This window comes from Hoplias malabaricus, chromosome 2 (genome assembly GCF_029633855.1).
Source record: "Hoplias malabaricus isolate fHopMal1 chromosome 2, fHopMal1.hap1, whole genome shotgun sequence".
In the NCBI taxonomy this organism is placed as follows: Eukaryota; Metazoa; Chordata; class Actinopteri; order Characiformes; family Erythrinidae; genus Hoplias; species Hoplias malabaricus.
In genome coordinates, this window is record NC_089801.1 from 25,632,232 (window position 1) to 25,652,627 (window position 20,396).

Below are 20,396 nucleotides of genomic sequence, written 5' to 3' on the forward strand. Positions count from 1 at the left end.
TAAGTAGTTTAAGTTTGTGGTGATTTTACCGTACAGGTTACACAATGCGTATTCATATCCGTTAGGGTACACTGCCAGTTACATTAGCCAACACTAGTTAGTACAACACGCAAAATAAGCACTGAAAGTATGTGACAAAAAAAAAACTAGCATCCGATTACCAGATGCTATTAAGTGAGAAATAGATATTATATGGTGAGCACTTGATAGCATCCACTGAACACCAGGAAATATAAAGTGAGCACCAGATACTACAACATGAGCCATAGATATTAATAACATCTTGTGCTCAATTTACAGTATCTGGTGGTAATTTTTCATTATATATATATATATATATATGCACCATGTCCTTTCAGAGGTTCCATACTTGGTTATATTATTTATATTTGGCATGAGGGGAAAGCTATATTTGCATAATTATAATAATAACACAAACATAGAATTCAACAAACTTTTTGTACAAACAATTAAATGTCACAATAAGAGTTTAAACATTGTTTTTACATGGTTTACACACCCTACGAACACAAACAAACATATGTGCTCCTGGATGCACACTCACACACACACGCACACACACCCACACTCTCTGACACACAGTGTTCTCCCTGTCATATGGTGTCACTTGTTTTTCATTAAAACATCCACATGCTCTCAGAGCCAGCTATCCAAATAGTGAGTGTTATCAACACTGGTCAGATGAAGGAAACAGGCTCCTAGTGTTACATAACCCTGTTGCAACATATGTGGACATTTCAACCATATACTAGACCTGGCAGAAATTATGCAGTCACCACATTGGATTATTACCCAGGATTTTTAGCCGATAAAATATCGCAGATATAGCACAAACCAAAGCATGTTTAATAGCTAAGCAGCCTGGCTTCATGAAACAGATCTCTTACATATACAATTAAATTGTTAATTGTTAATTGTTAAAATCAATTGCATTTGTTCTTTTCCCAACAAAGTTGAAAGAAAAAATGGAATCACTCAACTCTGAGGGGAAAACAACATGGATTTACCTTCTAATTAGCATTTTTTAAAACAAAGACTGGCATAAGTCTACAAATACAAATTAGTGGGGCAGTTAAAATGTGATACTTAAAAACTTTAACAAGCTAATTGTTGGAAAACATGGGGCAGCAAGAGGGTTGTCAACTGAAATAATGATGGGACTATAAAAGTCCTTTGTGAAGGAAATCCAACAAAGTGCCAAGATTAAAAAATAAATAAATAAACAAAAACAACACAAAGCTATATGTCCTGAATAAAACGTAGGAGAAAATAAAGGAGAAACAAATGAGCAGAAACAGAAGTCACTGTTTGTGACAAAATTGTCAGAACACATTAATTCACTCATTCATTCGTCTTTTGTAACTTTAACTCTGATAAGGGTCGCAAAAATCATTGGGGTCAAACAAGACACATCCTGGACAAGGTGCCAGTCCATCACAGGGCATCACCTGTGTGTATGTGTGTGTACATATATGTCTAGTCCAGTCCACTGTCTTTTATCCAGGTCCAGGTCATGGGGGTAGCAGTCTGAGTAAAGAAACCCAGACCTCCCTCACCTTAGCCACTCCTTCCAGCGCTTCCAGAGGGATACCGTGGTGTTCCTAAGCCAGTCTAGATGTATACCTCTCTGATTTGTTCTGGGTTCTCAGATCTGGAGGTGCTGATTCTCATCCCCGCCGCTTCACACTTGGCTGCAAACATAGCAAGACATAGCAAAAGCTGGAGGTCCCGGCTTGATGAAGCCAACAGGACCACAAAAAACAGAAATAGAATCCTGAGACCACCAAACCAGACATATATGTCCAAAAGTATTCGGTTACTTTAAGGTCACTTGTTGTGAACATGGGTGTTCAGCTGTGTACGTACATAAACAGTCTCTATATCTCTTGGAGACTGCCTGCCTGCCTGATTGATTGATTGATTAATTGATTGATTGATTTACAAAGTCAGTACTCAGTTCAGAGTCGTGATGGGTCCGGAGCCTACCTGGACTCACTGGGCTCAAGGCAGGAACACACCTTGGAGAGGGCGCCAGCCCTTTGCAGGGTCGCAAAGCCACCTACCAATGTCTGTTTTGGGCTGTGGGAGGAAACCGGAGCGGACACGGGGAGAACATACCAAACTCCTCACAAACAGTCACCCGGAGCGGGAATTGAACCCACAACCTCCAGGTCCCTGGAGCTGTGTGACTTCGACATTAAATGTCGGGCCACCGTGCCGCCCTATGAGTCATATATGTAATAATAATAATAATAATAATAATATATGTGTTATATATGTAATATTAAGATATAAATCACTATACTATGCATATTTTATATTATATATTGCACCATAACATTGTGACCACCTACTTATTTATACACTCAAGCTCCATTCTCTTAACTCCACTGACGATATAGTAGGACTTTGTAGATCTACAGAAAGTTGTCAATTTGTTGCCCTGCGCACTTTATTTTCCCACTTTCACCCCGTTATCCAACGATCAGGGCCCCCACAGAGCAGGTCTGAATTGGGAAGTAGATCATTCTCAGAGCTGCAGTGATACTAACATGATGGTGTGTTATCTTATGCTGTGATGTATGTGTGGATCAGACACAGCAGGGCTGTGCAAACAGCAAACAGCATCCTGGGTGACTCTTGCCACAACAGATGTAACAGATATGTAAACATAGGTAAGGGTTAGTATTTAATCTCCTGAGCTCCTACTACAGTTTCAAAGTGCAATTCACGTTTCCAGCACTGTCCTGAATTAAGAGGAAGAGAGGGTTGTTTCCTGCCCACCTCCAAAAGTTACATAGTGCAGTTTCTGCAATACTCAGCCCAGAATAGCAATGGCAGATGCTCTTTTGTCCACATTACAGGGGAGTGAATAGTCAAAATTATATTGAAGCTGTAATTTAAAAAAATACTACCTAGTTTTGCTTTAAGACTAGATAACGTAACAGTTCTGTGAGGATTTAATTGTATTCTGCCACAATGGAATTAACAAGGTCTTATACAGATGTTACACACCCATCTATCCAACGTTTGGCACTGAGCATGCTGACGTTTAGCTAAATGTTTTGTTAAATTTTATACCTGCCATAAAAATTACTGCTTTGTTTTAGTTTTGAGTTAGGGATTTTAAATTAATATTTTCCATTATGCCACCATTAAAAAGATGAACTTGCCCAAATAAGGACGCAAATAATCGAGTCAGTCAACACAGAAGCTAATGGTGTAATTACACAAGGTGCAGGATGCAGCAGAGATATAAAACCCAAGAGTGCCACCAGGTGGTAACAAATGGTTTTATGAGGCAAAAAAAGTATATCTGATCCCCTTCCCACACAGATAAAATAAACTATTACGTTATGTGTACAGTGTATTTGAATGTAACTGTGTTGCAGAACTCCACAAAGCGGAAACATATAACCGTTTTGAATTTCCCTGCAGATTTATTTAACTACTTTACTTTACACAAAAAGATGAGAAGATGTACTGAAGGCAAAGGAGGAAGGGGCTGTCAAAGTATGCAGAGCAACAGATTAACTACAGTATGTAATTTTAGAACAAATAAGTACACGTATATGGTGATTTGTAGAGATTAAATTGACATATTTGGAGTGTAGAAACGAGGAGGTAATTTTAATGTTTATTTCGTGGCAATAATTTTCCAGGCACAAGCAAAGACGATAAACGGTGGAGTAGCGCCGCTCACTGTATGACATAGGAATTGCAAGAAAATCCTCCGTAATAATTCTGTAAAACTGGTGTGTCCTACTTACAGAGTGACTCCATTGTAATAGAACTAATGCACATCTAATATTTACACTCAGACCAGATCTGGTTTAGTGTATTACCATGCTTCTTATCAGAAGTGGTGTAAACAACCTAACTGTAAATGTAAAGTGGGACAAGGATAGATTACTCCTACCGAAGTTCACTCCTGTTAGGGTCATACATGACTGCTGCTGAGGGTCAAATTCAGTTTTAATTATTGTAGACCACAAAACATAACCTGATACAATAACTATTTATTTGCCGAGGTGAGTTTACAGGGTGTGGCACACAGCTCAAGGGTCCAAGGATCCTGGGTTTGACCCTCATCTTTGGTCACTGTCTGTGAGGGGCCTTATGTGTTTTCTCTGTGTCTGTGTAGATTTCCTCCAGCTGCTGGTTGATGGTTTGCTCCCACAATCCATAAACAGGTGTTAGTAGGTGGATTAGCTGTATGACATTGTCCACGGGCATGAGTGTGTGTGGAATTTTCCACAGATCGTGATAAATGGTTACAGAATATATATGAATGAATGTATGAATGAAGGAACACTGTGGTGAAACAGGTAGTGTCACAGGGTCCTGGGGTTGTAGGTTTGAGCCCAACACTAGTGACTGTGTGTGTGTGGTATTTGGTGTGTTCTCCCTGTGTCTGTGTGGGTTTCTTCCTTGAATTTGCAGCTGGAAAAATAATGTGCAATCATTTTAGCTAGTTGTAGCAGTTAGGATTTCTTATATTTATTGTAGTGTGTTTAGAAGACACTGTCTTCCCTAGGTCTGATTAGCCCACCATGACTCCCTTTGAGTTCTTTGTGTCTCTGTCAAAATGTTAGTGCATACTTTGTCAGTAAAACATTGACTATTTACACGTTTCTTCACTTGGCGAAATCCACCTGCTCCAACTTACTGATGCTGGTTTGCCCAAGCTCCACCTCTAGACCACAGCCATTTCGTGTATCAGCGCCTAATATTTTGCCCAGGCTACAGTGATTATAATAATGACAATTCCGCAGCTAAATAGTGATTGTGCATTCAGAATGTTCCCCTCCCCCAGCAAAGGTATTGGCTAACTCCTCGAACCCCTTGTGAGGATATGAAGTGCTTGCCAACTCCACTGTAGGGCTACTGGACCCAGTCCCGGCCAATCTCAACGCGAGGGGGTGTGGTCGGAGGCGCCTGTGACGTCAGACCCGTGCTGCTCGTGCAGGGAGGCGTATCGGGGTCGTTGGCGTCCTGGTGCACGAGGAGGGGAGTGGACATCATCAAAAATACAAAACCTAGCGCGCACGTTCAAGTGCATTCAAGAGCGTATAAATAGTGGCGCCGAGCACGCTCGCGCTCTCACAGCCCGGTAGCGCACGGGTCACTCAGCTGTTCCTCGCTCGTGCCCCCGCGCCTTCTCACTGTGGGTCCTCAGCAGCTATTTTGAATGGATAACGGACTGTCCATTTCTTACAAAAAATAAAGAAAGAAACCGAACAAACAAACATAAAAGAGTTCAGTTCTAGCGGACATTCAGCGCCTTCACCTGCTGAAGAGTAACGGTTGACTTTGCCTACTGTCGCCTTTTTAAATCATTTCCAGATGGGTTGCCATATATATTTACTCCTAGCCGCGCTCTTGTGGGCTGAAGCGGTGAGGTGTGAGTTTGTAGAGACAGTAGAGACGGTGCCCATAAAATTAACGCCGGGACGCGGCGGTCAGTGGAGGAGCGAACTTATGGAAAGGCAACTCTTTAAAATCCCCGCGTTTGACCAGGTTTTCACGCTCGACCTGAGGCCGGACAGCAGCTTCGTCTCTACGAACTTACACATTCAGCGCGTCAAAGCCAAACTTCTCCCAGCCGCCCTCAACGGCTCCGAAGACACGGAGCGCGTTGCCGACCATGGGTCCGAGAGCGCGGAGTCGTTGAGGGACTGTTTCTACTCGGGCACGGTGAACGGGGACACGGACTCAGTGGTCGCGGTCAGCCTCTGCCACGGCATCCGAGGAACTTTCGTCACGCGCGGGGACGAGTACTTCATCCAGCCGGCTGCCCACGGCGGAACATTCTCTCAGCTGCACGTCGTCAAAAGACGGGTTTTCGCCGCTAGCAGAGAGAGGCGGAGAAGCGAATTTGATCAAGTGACAGACGAAGAACATCTGACTGACGAAGCTGACAGGAGAAGGCGGGAAAAAAGATTCGTGTCGTCCGCGAGGTACATCGAGACGCTGGTGGTGGCGGACTATTCTATGACTCGTTTCTATGGAGACGAGATAAAGGTAGGTGTAAAATGTAGCCTGATACATGGAGGAGGTCCTGCCAACTGCTTAAGAATTCAATTTGAACACGTTAAATAAACCTAATTGCTTTTGTAGGCAGTTTTTCTGAAGCAGCCACCTGTCTTGAAACCTCCACTCTTTTTATGCCAGTAGCTCACACAAAAGTATGGGCTACCTCTGTTTAGCCCAGCTAACACACTCATGTGGGGCCCAGATGGGCAGCCCAGCTGTTTACCAGCATGTTTTGTCCATGAGTTAAATGTTGGCCCCACATACTAATGCCCTCCAGGGTCCATCATGAGATCAGGTAGGTTAAACATACAGTCTATCAGGGCTACAACCTACTTTGAGCCCTTATGGGTTAATTGTCAAGAGTTAGTGGGGTGCCCGATTTTTTTTTTAAATATAGGACACCCACCCGAGTCCTTCTAAAAGCCTATTTACCAAACCACAGAGAGCCCATGCCTATCCTGAACCCATCTAGCTCATGTTCAACCCGTGTGTGCCTCACTAAGATGCGGTGCCTCTGAGGGTCAATTTCAGTGAAGGGGATTAATGCCTACTTAGGATACTTGTATAAATCATCTCAAGTAGGCTACTTTCCGTAAGGTCAAATCAAAAGGGCGAAATGTGTTTTTCTAACTGCCCATCTGTGTTCTATTATGCACAAAATGTTGAAAACTACATGTAGAATTTTATTTACAATAATGGACTATTTTAAATAATATATTTCAGGGACAATTTAAGGCCAAAATTCATTTGAAATATTTTATGCAAGTGACCACAGCATCCCGAATAGAGATTCTCCTTCGAAAGGAAATTCTATTTCAAGAATAGGGAACCCCTGTGTTTAGACTATGGGTTTTGGGGCCACTGTTAAAGGCAACTTTTGTGTGTTTACAGAGGCCTGTGAAACAAAAATATATGGGTTGCATTTGGTCCTTAGTATTTACTAGATTTTATTCTCCTTTCCCTATCTCTCACTAACAAGCAGTGCTCTCCCTTTTGTTGACTGAAAGGGGTTTTTGACAATCGGTGCGTGTGGGCAGCATGAGGTGAATGTGGATCGATCAGCAGTTCCATAATCCCACACCAGCATTCCTAGGTCATGTGTAATTACTCAAGTTGTACTGCCTGCTGTGTTGTTGGGTTGCTCTTGTGTAAGTACAGGGTTAACAGAGAAATGTAATCTAAAGTAGGACCAGGAATAACACACGGCAGACACTTTATCTCTTTTGAAAAAGCATAGTTGGCCATTAGTGGGCATTGGACATAAACATATGCTCCTCATACAGTTTAGCACAGTTAAACTCACTATACCTGTGCCAGCTCAGTTTATGGGGTTTATGCTGGAATGGCTCACAAGCAAACTAAACTGAGAAGATGCTCCATATATTTTGGACATTTTTTTTGTTACATAAACGTTTGCTTACTAAGTGCACGGGATTGTATTTAGAGCTGTCCTCCAAATGAATGAAACCACAGTCAAGCCATCTTGGCTCCTTGAGTACAAAGTCTGTAGCCACAAATATTTACAGCTTTCCATGTTTTGTTGATCGTGATTTCCCATTGGCATGTCCCTCCATAAACAGAGGATGTTGGGAGCTCTTTAAAATGATCCTGTTGATACTTTTCACTGGTGTATAATGAACTGAAGGTGACAGCTGTCTGACCTGTTTGACTGCTTCATTTAATCAGATAGTGAACATGTGTGCTTTTAAACAACTGAATTTCAGGGGAGAACGATGATTCAGGAAACTCTATGTGTCATATGATATTTCCATTATATTAGCTGTTTTTCTTCTTGTCTGAATCGCAGCAGTGCTTCTAAACACTTCAGGCGTGGGCCAAAAAATGGTTACGGAGTTATATGTTTCCAACATAAGCACCCAGCGGAGCATGTTAGCCTCAGAGAAACAGTAAATATCATCATCGGTATCAACCTCTGTAACAGATGAAAAGCATCAACCACACAGACCACTGGTATTTAACAGATGATAGATGGATGGCCTTCTCACAAAACCTGTGGTTTTTAGCTTTCCAAGACATTGTAAATGAAGTTGTACTTCAATTATGTGAGAAATCCGACTCTCTTACAATGTATTTCCTGTGTCTGCAACGTGACACCATGTTAAAACATAAACTTTCTCATTCTAGAAACCTGTGAAGATAAATGCAGTTAAAGGGCAAGAGACAAAGAGTAGGAGAGAGAGATGGATGAAATAAAACTGCTGGCATGAGGGGCTTGAGTTTGAGCACCATCTGGAAGAGACTGGAAGCCAAGAGGAGTTTGTTTTTGAGCTCCTTCCACCCATTTTATTGATGGAAAGAAAAACAAATGTTTAAATATTTGAGTCCCAGAGGCTTATAGATTTGAGTCGCACCGCAACCCTTCCTCCTCCTGTTCTGAGGGGGGATGATCTGGTTTTATGAAAAGAGTAGTTAATCATAATTTAAATGAACTTCTGATCGACCCAATCTTGCCTATATCCATTAAATATCTTTTTTTCTTTTAAATTCTGTTAATTCTTTTTATTATTATTATTATTATTACTGGGATCATACTATGACACATGTAGTCACCGAGCAATTCAAGCAGGCTGTACCAAAGAAAAATGCAGTGCCTGTCGTTTAGACATGTTTTGACTTTAAATAGTGACAGAAAAGAGTTTCAGTTAATACCATCTGTCGGTGTCAACACTTGAAACATAATCACATCACCAAATATGAAAAGTGCATGGCTCTAAAAAAGGAAACTGACAATCTCCCAGCAAAATTAGAGCAAAATATCCCAGCTTTGATACTTACAGCGTATTTACAGTACAAACCTTGTCAGAGAATTATGGCGGCTAAATAATAATAATAAAATAATCACTAATTGAGGTAAAATGTTGAATTAATTGTGATATTGATTTGCGGTCATATCATCCAGCACTAGACGGAAGTCATCTCAAATATGCAACCAGCTTTTTCATGTTGTGCTGGACATTGTCCAGTTGCAGTCCAGGGCGATTCTAAAATGACTAAATCAACTCAATATGACAGCTCTTAAAATACGTTTCCTTGTATTTAAAAGTTGCCCATGATTCATTGTTTTAGGGAAAAAAAACCAATATAGTCTGAAATTTAGAGGCAGCTTTTATCCCCATGGACTAGATTTTGTTTCTAATGTCTTGAGCTACACACATTGTCCAGTGCAAAGACCAGTCACATGCCCCTGAACAGCTGTGCAGATTAATAATTTATAACAAATCTCTTTCTGTGTCCTTTTTGTCTTCTGCAGCACTACCTCCTGACCTTGATGGGCATAGCTGCGCAGCTCTATGCCCATCCCAGCCTGAAGAACGCAGTCAACCTTGTGGTGGTCAAAATGCTGGTGATAGAGGATGAGGAGCTGGGCCCTGAGTTGTCAAGCAATGGAGGAATGGCCCTGCGCAACTTCTGTGCCTGGCAGCAACTCTTCAACCCTACGAGTCAGCGCCATCCTGAGCATTATGATACCGCTATCTTATTCACCAGAGAGGTGAGCCAGGCTACAATCACTCTCTGTTTCAAACTATGTGTTTCATTAAATTCACAGGCTCTCTGCTGAAATTCCCTTTCAGTTCTGGGTTTGGTTTTAACAGTACACACATTGCTTGGATTTGCTGGTTTTTATGATCCAATTCTGTAATTGCAGCAGGACTCAAATTTTGTCAAGTCTTGCTTTAGTTTGGACCTTTCAAATGTCTTGGTAACATGAAGAGTGAGAAACCCCATCCCATTAAAAGAAAGAGGGTCCTCTGATTAATTAAACTGGTGGTAGGAAAACTGCAGGCAACTCTTAGCAACAGCTCCCTGTGCACAAACACAAAAACACATTTATTAGACGCAGTGAACAGATATGACCACCTCATCATTTGATTAATTTGACCTGGCTTTTTGTGTGATGCCTAAGATGATTTAAAACAGGAAATGATTTGGCAGAATTGTGACCACGTGGCTCATAAGGGAGCCCCCTGTCCAGGTGCAAAGACAGCGACTGCAAGACTGCCAAGTACAGAAGGTTAGGGCAGTACATGATCGAAACATGAGGCCCAAGGAGTATTTTGGCAGGCCTTTTTTGAATCGAGTAACACAAAAGAACTCGTGGTGGTCTCGGTCCTGCCGAGGCCGGATGGAGACGCAGGTGGTTTTCTTTAGCGGAGACTGGGGCGTCTCTGTTTGTCTGCGAGAGCCTCCGCGGAACACATCCTCCCTAGTCAGGGTCGGCACATGCTCAAGAAAGCACTCTCAGAGACTCTAGAAGTGTACCATGTGGTCCAGCCATCACACAGTTAAATTTCCTCCCTTGCTCTTTCTAGCACACAATCTGCCATGTATTTGCTTCGTTTTACGATGGAAACACTGACAAATATGTTTTGCTGGCAAGAGCCTACGTAGGGAAAAAAGGTCTGTCTGGAACTAATGGAGCGATGTCTGGATATCAGTGTCTGAAATGTGTCCCCCCTCTCCTCTCTAACCCTTTCCATCCCTTATTCCTCTCCTTCTCTGCTTGCTCCTTCAATCTATCCATACCTCCCTAATCTCTTTCTTTTCCACCTCCAGGATATTTGTGGCCATCAGCATTGTGACACTCTTGGCGTAGCTGATGTGGGCACCATGTGTGACCCCAAAAGGAGCTGTTCAGTCATTGAGGACAACGGCCTCCAAGGGGCCTTCACTGTGTCACATGAGCTCGGTATGGGTCACAGACGCATGTGTGCAAACACACACACACACATACACACAGACCCACATATTTGCATACCACCAGACTCCACTCGATGTTTCTGGCTGACATCTCACCCCCACTGAGTGTCTGGACCACAGTGGATGCCCCAAATTTAGACCAAGTCATTCATTAATGTGTGTCAAACCTTCTCAGCTTCACTTGAACAGTTTCCATGGTCATATTTGCACCATTATGGAATGACTGATACGTAATGACTTAAGGGAATATTTTTATTCCATTAGATCATCTTAATTGTACAGCATTTGGAATTAAGCTCCCACTTAAATGTGTCATAGGAGATTTAGTCACATGAAGTGCGCATTAATATAATAACAATAATCAGCAACAGTGCAGTTTTAGTAGCAGCTGTGCCAAGCTGGTGTGCTTGGATATTTCACCGTTATATGACACGTGTGTGTGTGTGTGTGTGTGTGTGTGTGTGAGTGTGTGTGTGTGTGTGTACATACACTCACTTGTTTCTGCACTCACTGTCCATTCTCTCAGCTCCAGGAGCACTTTGTATTTCTAAAATTACATACTGTAATCCATCTGTTGCAGTGGTGTGGTAGTGAGTGTTTTGCTGCTATGAATTTAACAGACACAGCAGTGCTGCTGGAGTTTTTATACACAGTGTCCACTCACTGTGCTCTCAACTACATTTACGTACATTGTTTGTCCACCTTGTAGATGTAAAGTCAGAGACAGTAGCTCTTTTTGCTGCACAGTTTGTGTTGGTTGTTCTTTAGTCCTTCATCGGTGGACACAGGATGCTGTCGGCTGGGTTTTTTTGGTTGGTGGTTAATTCTCAGTCTATCAGTGACACTGGGGTGTTTAAAAACTCAAGCAGAACTGCTGTGTCTGATCCGCTGCTCACAATGCAACACACACCAAAAACTTTATTTATAGTCTGACCATTTTTTTCTGCTTTCCACACATCACTGTTAAGAACTGTCTGTTCTTTTGTAGCCTGACATGTCCCTCCCTTTGACAGGTGCAATTTATTACGATAAAGAATGTTAATCACTTCACCTGTCAGTGGTTTTAATTTTGTGGCTGATCGTCAAAGAGCAGTTCAGCACACAGTGCCATTGTCACCCTGACACTGGTTTTTCTCTCTCTCTTCTCAGGCCATGTACTTAGCATGCCCCACGACGACTCCAGAAACTGTGAGAATTTGTTTGGGTATATCGATGGGCACCACATGATGGCTCCCTTCTTTGTCCATCTCAACAAAACATTTCCCTGGTCACCATGCAGTGCCCTTTACATTACTGAGTTCTTCGACAATGGACACGGTATGGGTTAAGTATCTCTGGTCATTACAGCATAGATTCAGGCATGTCTTCCTAAAACTCTAAGACAGTTAATCTCCAGTACATGTTTTTCACTGGTCAGTGTGGACATCTTGGCTGGCAGTTGGTTTCTTCTCCATTAACTCATGGTTTTGAGTTTTCATGTGGTTTTGGCTTGAAAGAAGGCCTAATACCCTCAGGAACCAAACCAAAAAGTAATATTATTCAACAGCTTTGGGGGACAGTTGTTCTAAATCATCAAGTGGTCGTTATATTGTTAATAGAAACTTGCCACAGAAGACAGACTGTGCAATTATTAACTTAGAGTGCGGCGAAGAGTAATATGGTCGCCTTAAGTTCAGGTTTATTTTCTTTCACCCTATCATACTTTTTTTTTTTTTGCAAAACACTTCTGCATTTACTCGCTCCCTCACCACTAATAACAGACCTGCAAATCCACACTGTATAATTTTGCTGAGAATGTCAAAACTGACAACCTATGTAAAGCATGCTCTATCATTCTACCTCTCTCTCTTTCTCTTGGGTGGTTTGCTGCCTTAGCCTGGGTGTAATGTTCTCAGGTGAAGGGAACACACAAGGCGTGTCTGAGGTTGTTGTAGGAATCTGTCCAATGTTTCCTATGACTGCTCTCTCTAGTGTCCCTCAGAGGGCTACCTTAAAAAAAAGTGACATTGCAAAAATATCACCACTGAAAAATAGCAGACATATTTTTCGCCAGGGTTTGATTTATCTTGGTCAATATTTCAGTCTACGCTTTCCTGCTTCTGCTCTTCTTCTGAGTCATCCTCAGTGACTAACACATTCCAGCTTTAACAACTGTTTTCCCTCACTCAGACGCTATGCGTTGCCAAGCACATGCTGTGTGTTGCTACAGGTAGACATGAGCACTGATACGAACGTGAGGCTCAGTTATTTTCCGCTGGTGCGAACTCGTAAAACGGTTTTGAGTCTTCAAACTGTAAAAGGATTGCCTCACACTGCTGAAAGTGTTCCGAAGAATACCAAAGGACTGAAGCTGGGCTCTGCCCACATTTTAATGTAGATTTCATCAAATATAGGGAGCTTCCTCCAAATTTCATATTATATGGAAAGAAAAAGGGACATTGAGTCAAGAGGATATTCAGTAGACATTGTAGTTCGCACGTGTTATGGTTTCAAATATTTAAGCTGAAGTGACTTGGACTGGAGCTGGAGTATAATAGGTTGCATAATGGAAATCTCCAGATGGGAGACTATTCTGACTTACGTACATGAGGGTGAAAAGGAGGGAGGGGGTAAATGTTTCTGGCTGGTGAAATCGCTCCACAGTGAAAAGAGTTCCCTCAAGCTACAGATGTGCACACCTGTTTACTCAAAATAAGAGGCTGCTTCAGCAAACTCCAACGTCAGCATTACTGGCATCCATAACAGTTCATGGACAGAAGACAACAACTGTACAGAAAACTAACTGCAATTTAAGGGGCAGGTTTCTTTCAACGTTTGTGGTACATTATGTATACTGAAAACAATAAGAAGCATCTTTATTACATGTGTCTGTTATCCTCAGTATCTGCAGACACATTTTCCAGCTATTAAACATTATGCATTCACTTTCTCAAAGTGCGCATGTACTGTCTTCTCCTTAAGGTGACTGTTTGCTGGACGCTCCTGAGCAGGCCATCCCTTTAAAGTCTGAACCTCCGGGCCACACGTATGGTCTGGACCGACAATGCCAGCAAGCCTTTGGTGAAGAGTTCACCCGCTGCCCCAATGCCCCAGAGGATCAGGCATGTGTACAGTTGTGGTGCCGTGAAGAGGGCAAGCAACAATGCACCACCCGAAACGGAAGTCTTCCTTGGGCTGACGGCACACCCTGCGGGCAAAACAAAACTTGCCGTATAGGCATATGTGTGTCAAGTGCTCTGGAGGAAGTGGGACAAGAGGAGGTACGTGCACATGAGCAATGTGACCAGGCATGCATGATTCACCTCAGTTTGATTTAATGAAACGTTATACCCTGCAGACTGTAAACACGCTTTGCGAGGACAGAAATGCCAGTAAATGTCTCTTGGAGGATTTATGGCCAATTTTGAAAATGCAAATTATATATTTGTTGCAACATGGCTTTGGCTTCTTTGTGTTATCCACTTTCATAGGTCTGTGATCAATAAGAGTAGCTCCCTGTTGGCCCTTTGGTTTAAAAAGAAGTGGTTGTCTAAGTAGCTCCAACCTTTTCCAAATTTCTTTGTCCACTTAAAATCTCTCTTTGCTCCTTTGGACACATTCTTCTCTGCACATTGTTTAGGTGTCTGGATGAGCCTGCTTTACTGTCAGACAGTCCATTTTTTTTCAGCTTTTGAAACCCAACCAGCTCCTCCTCTTGGACCCTGAGCAGGCCCCCCCTCCCAGAGGTGCTTAAAATAATCAATCTGCTTCAAATCCCTCTCCTAAATGCCAGACCGACTGCTTCTCCTGCAGCCAGAGAGAGCGGGAGGGAGAGGAGGAAAAAAGAGGCAACAGTCAGAGAGATATTTGGTGTTCATTTGCAGAGAGTCTTTAAAAAGTGGGATTATTTTTAGATCTTCCATTTAAGAAGCAGTCATATTGTGTTCAGTAAAGTATTCTAAAACAGCAGGATTATATTTGGGACTGGCCTGTTGGAAATGCCAAACTACTATGCCAGAGAACCTGGCTGTGAGCAGGTATCCCTTTGCCAACTCATAAAAGGAGTAAATGAAATGTGGTATTTTTGCACATGCCCCGAGCACTATGCATAGACAGCAGGCAGTGTCTACATGGCCTTTACATGTCTGGTTAGAGCACAGGTCATGAAGTGCCAGCCAGAAGCAGCAGTGCAAACAAACAATGCACATTCATAGGTTAATATATTGTTAAATTAATAACTTAATCAGGGGTGGGTTTATCAAACATTCGTAACTGCAAGTACTTTGTAACTTTGTACCTAAGAACATTCTTAAAATTTGGAAAGTTTCCAGAAACTAACATTGTACCTAAACAAATTCGTAGCTTACTAAGAACTTGTCTGGAAGTTCATGTGCAGTGCTGCCACAAAAATGATAGAGGCCGCTAATATCCTATTAAAAATGTGCTGATTCTATGCATAGCAACAGCGCCTTTGTTTGGATAAAAACACAAATTCAAAACGGATATTTATTTTTGAAAGTGTGATTGTGTTACATATACTACATTCAATAACAACAAAAATCTATTCTACATATTTCTGTTCCTAACATTAGAGATTAGCTGTGTGTATCATTGTGTAGCGGGTAGCATTATAGTCCGAAGGTCCTTACTTCCATTCTGAGCATAAACTCATATGTTTAATTTTACTCCAGTGTTTAAATCATTTCATTCATGTGAAACAAATAATTGAACTTGATTAAAGTACAGGAGATTTTTTTTGTTGATATACACATTTAAATGAAATAAATTCAATCAAATGTTTTTTTTTTCCAGTGTAGTAGTAGCAGTAAATTAATAAATGTGTTCTTTGCTAAGAAATATTGGTTAACTATGTTCCTATTTATAGGCTTGATGTGTGACAATAGGAATAGCAAGTGTAAAGTGATTCATCTTTTTATTTTAATACCAGTAATGTAAATACTTTTTGGTCATAATTTTTTTAAATTATTTGCCTAATGATACTTTTGTGTTATAATCATATGATCATGTAAACCAGCTTTAGTAATGCCACTGCCATTCAAGCGCAAATGTGGAGGCGCAGTCAAAAAGGACTACTTAAAATTTGTTCGTAATTTTGAAGACTCAGAATGCCTTTGGGAAAAACTCCTAAGTTATGTCTTTCTTAAAATTGTATGTAAATTGCTAAGAATAATCATTATTGTGAAACACACCCTAGGTCTTTTGAGAGATTGCACCTGATTGCTTCACAATAGCTTTATACTTTGAAGAAAGATCAGTCTTTTATTGATTGTGTTCCAGCTTCCAGTGGACGGTGGATGGAGTGCTTGGGGCCCCTGGGGCTCATGCTCTCGAAGTTGTGGTGGTGGGGTTGAGTTCTCCCACCGCGAGTGCACAGACCCAGTGCCACAAAATGGAGGATCCTACTGTGTAGGCCAGAGGGTCAAATACCAGTCCTGCAACATCCAGACCTGTCCAGGAGACCATGGTAACACATTATATTTGTGCTTTGGGAGGCACAGGTCACGTTGTTTGTTTTAAATCAAAGTTTACATTTTTCTTGTAGTTATAGCACAAGTGCACAATACATTTTCTATGCTTATTTCTGGAGGTTCACTTGCTAACTGCTTGCTATTTCACAGAAAAGAGCTTCAGAGAGGAACAATGTGAGAAATACAACAGTGACCGTTATTTGGACATGAATGGGAACATAAAGCAGTGGATCCCGAAGTATGCCGGAGTTTCACCCAGGGACCGGTGCAAACTCTTTTGCAGAGCCAAGCACAGCAACGAATTTAAAGTTTTTGAAGCCAAGGTGCTTGACTATTGCAAGTCTTTCCCAGTAATCTGCTATAATCAAGTGTGATGATAATGTGAAATGCATTGTCCACTGTTTCCTCTCTCTGTCTGCCATGGTCTTAAGCTTAACATCTGAACCCCTCATGAGATCATTCTCCTTCCACAGTCCTGATTATAGCTTTGCTCTGCCACTAAATTCTCAAGCATGAAATATTCTCTGTAGTAAATGGAGAAATCTGAGCTCCCTTAACCCTAGGGCCTGACTATTACCTTAAGCTCCTAAATGCACTTTTCTGCAATTGATATTTCTTACACTGTCTAAATGTAGTTGGTTTTACGTCACTGGTCTAATGGTTTTGCTAGTATTTCTTTTTTCATTTGGCCACTGTGAAACCATACCACTTTTAGCTGTAAATGATTTCCAAACCTAGAATCTTCTGGACGATTAAATGACATTATCTCATGTTCCTGTGTGCCAAAAGTCTTTCTTCTTTTTTGCTTGAGCAGGTTGTGGATGGTACAACCTGTGGCCCAGATACCACATCTATCTGTGTGCAAGGTCAGTGCATCAAAGCTGGCTGTGACCAGGTCATAGGCTCGAACCTGAAACTTGACAAATGTGGAGTTTGTGGAGGAGATGGGACAAGCTGCAGAAAAATAAGTGGCTCTCTGAACAAAGCCATGTGAGTGATAAGTAAATAAATATATTAATTTTAAAAAATTAGAATGAATACACAGTATTAGTAAGAACTTCACAACAAGATGCTCATAGATGTCCATTTCCACAGGTTTGGATACAATGACATTGTTACTATCCCTGCTGGAGCTACCAACATTGATGTCAAACAGCGCAGCCACCGGGGAATCAAACACGATGGCAATTACCTGGCAGTGAAGGCTGATGATGGAATGTATATCCTGAATGGGAACTTCTCGGTATCGACATCTGAGCAGGACATTCCAGTGCATGGTGCTGTCCTTCGGTACAGTGGCTCATCCACCACCCTAGAAAGGCTCCTCAGCTTCCAGGAGCTTAGGCAGACCATCACCATCCAGCTCCTTTCCACAGCTGGGGATGCCTCACCACCCAGGGTCAAATACAGCTTCTTCCTGCCCAAGGACGTGCCATTCAGCAAACCTAGCACAGAGAGTGGTGTCTCCCCTCATGTCATCCTGCCTTTCGGGGGAGCCGACTGGGTCCTAGGTGAGTGGTCAGAGTGTTCCAAGAGCTGTGGCGCTGGCTGGTCCAGGAGAAGTGTCGAGTGTCTGGATAGGGCAGGATCACCATCTTACTTCTGTGACGTGGACTTGCGGCCAGCTGACATCCGACCATGTGGAGATCTGCCCTGTCCCGTGTGGCAGATTGGGCCATGGTCGGCTTGCTCACGGACTTGTGGTCCCGGAGAGCGTCACCGAAGTGTGCTCTGCATAGACTACACTGGCAGAGCTGTGGAGCCAGAAAAGTGCAACTCAGATAAGAGGCCAGAGGGTGTTTCAGGGCAGTGTTTTTACCAGGACTGTTAAAACTGAGAATGTCCCCTTTGGCAGACAGCGGGGAAGCCGTAGCAGAGGTGCGTTTCATAGAGTAGTTTGAGGATAAGAGCGGTAGTAGCACCCAACACCACCTGTCCCTTTTTAATAGCATGTGACCATCTTTCAAAAGTAAGCAAGGACAATCTAACACATCTAACACATGGGTGCCTAAATTTTTCGTTAAGCTTAACCAGGGCTTTCGGTTTGAGGTATTATATGTGTGACAGATTAAATCTCAACATTCACATTCTAAAATTCTGCTTTTAAATCATTTAACCACTATTGAAGATTTTATTCTTTCCCCATTGAGATCTACCTCAATTCATAAAAATATATTGTAATGCTTGTTAACCTGCTTTTTTAAACTATCCTATGAGGATCCTTATCTTATCTTGAGAGGGGAGGATGATTTACTCAAAAAACACAAAGGAATATTACCTTTGCACAAACCTGCTGAAGCAATGTTCAAATACAACTGGTGAAATACCTCCACAGTACAGTTCATTTTAACCCAAGTCAGACTGATAATGTCACTGACCACAGTCAAAGTTTAAGAGCTATCTGAGACATGGACACAACAGCTTCAGCTGTTGGTTTGTCAGTCTCTTTTTCCACATCCAACTGCTTTCTTTTGTTTTTTGTTTTTTTTTAAAGCAGATACTCTTCATATGTACTCATATAATCCTGACTTATTTCGCACACTTAATTTATTTGCCAGTTTTATTCTATAGCAGTATGTTTGTAAACTGTAAACAATTGTCATAATTTAATGCTGGTTAATATTACACTTGGAAAAATTCAAATTTTGCATATTTCAACACTGGATCATTTATATTTAATTGCAGTCCTTTATTAACCATACAGGTATGTTTAGTATTAGACAGATATCACACAGGCCAAAATAAGAACTGTTGAATACAATGAGGGCATTTGAGACTTTGGTATCAGCTTTTATTTCCTTTACTTTAATTGAAGTGAATGGCACTGCATGTGTTCCCTCTGTTTTGTTTTGTTTTTTAACTATATCCAAGCTATCGCCATGTTTTTGAACAACAGAATCAATATTTCATGTGAAACTGGCTTTTACTGTGTCTTTTTCATCAACATGTACTGGAAGGTGTTGCCTAGAAGGAATCATATAAACAAGTAATACCATGGATTGCAGGAACAAATAATCTATCATGCGATGTGCAATTTTAGTGCCTATTTAGCTGGTTCGTAGAAGTGAATTTTTCCTGTGAATAACACGTGAGATCTAGGATTATTCTTCTTTAAATCTTTAGTTGTCATCACCTACATAAATCAATGCCAAACTTGTCTCCATTTTGGAATGCCTTGGAATTGTTATGAAAGCAACTGCTCAGTAATATCTAGAATATTGTTAAAAAATAATGAATGAATGAATTAATGTAGACTCAGAGTAGAGCCAATAGGGTGACAGCCTTGTTCAGTTTGCAAAAGAGCACTGAATGTCCTTCAGTATCAGTTAAGAGTCATTTCCACGTTGTGAGATGAAAATAAAGTAAATTAGATGAAGTCAACGAGAGACAAAGAAACCAAACTATTTTGTCTTTTTTTTTTGCTTATTCAAAACCCTGAATCAAAAAGGAAAACTCTAAAACAACAGAAAAAGACCCATGTAAAATATTGTCAGTTTAACGATTTGCATTCCTTTTGAATGAAAACAGAAAAGTTCTGAAATTATGTAGATCTGAAACTGAAGCATTCTATCCCTTCAATGAAGGTCTGTATGATGCTATTGTTATAGCTTCCTGTTAAAGCTATTTATTTTTTTTTCTACTTTGACACCTAATTGTGTTTAATTCTTGTTGCTGTTGTCTGTCCTCTATTACTGTTATAATTTGAAATCATTCATTAAAATATGTCTCGAATTAGTTATGTGGTTTTATTTAGTGCTATGTATTAATAAGTGAACGTTTTGTCAGTAAAACTGTGGTATCAGATTTTTATATAAGAGGCTATGCCTTTGCCTTTATCTGGGATGTCTGGAGGCATGCCACACAGAAGATTTTTTTTTAATGGCATGCAAAATGTCTGGTTGGTAGAAAAAGTATGTACATATTTGTACATTTCACTGTTTAAAGTCTTCAAACACATTTTAATACATGATAGACTTCCTAAGTAATGACAAATAGTTTTTAATTAAAAATTAGTTTATTTTTTCATTCCTTGAACAGAGTCATGGTAGGTCTGAAGCCTACCCAGGGTCATCAGTTGTAAGGCTAGAATTCACCCTGGACATCAATTAGTAACTAAAAATAAATAATCGATATGCCTCTAAATTACATAAA

The 20,396-nt window shown here is 41.2% G+C and overlaps 1 protein-coding gene across 1 annotated transcript; it reads left to right on the top strand.

Moving 5' to 3' along the window:
• The first annotated feature begins 5,367 nt into the window (after positions 1–5,367).
• adamts8a (ADAM metallopeptidase with thrombospondin type 1 motif, 8a) lies at positions 5,368–19,925 on the top strand. Its single transcript, XM_066658366.1, has 9 exons — positions 5,368–6,045; positions 9,329–9,568; positions 10,633–10,765; positions 11,926–12,093; positions 13,738–14,036; positions 16,054–16,240; positions 16,395–16,567; positions 17,059–17,234; positions 17,340–19,925. The coding sequence occupies exons 1-9, from the start codon at positions 5,368–5,370 to the stop codon at positions 18,073–18,075; spliced, it is 2,790 nt and encodes a 929-aa protein (XP_066514463.1). The 3' UTR covers positions 18,076–19,925.
• The last annotated feature ends 471 nt before the right edge of the window (positions 19,926–20,396 follow it).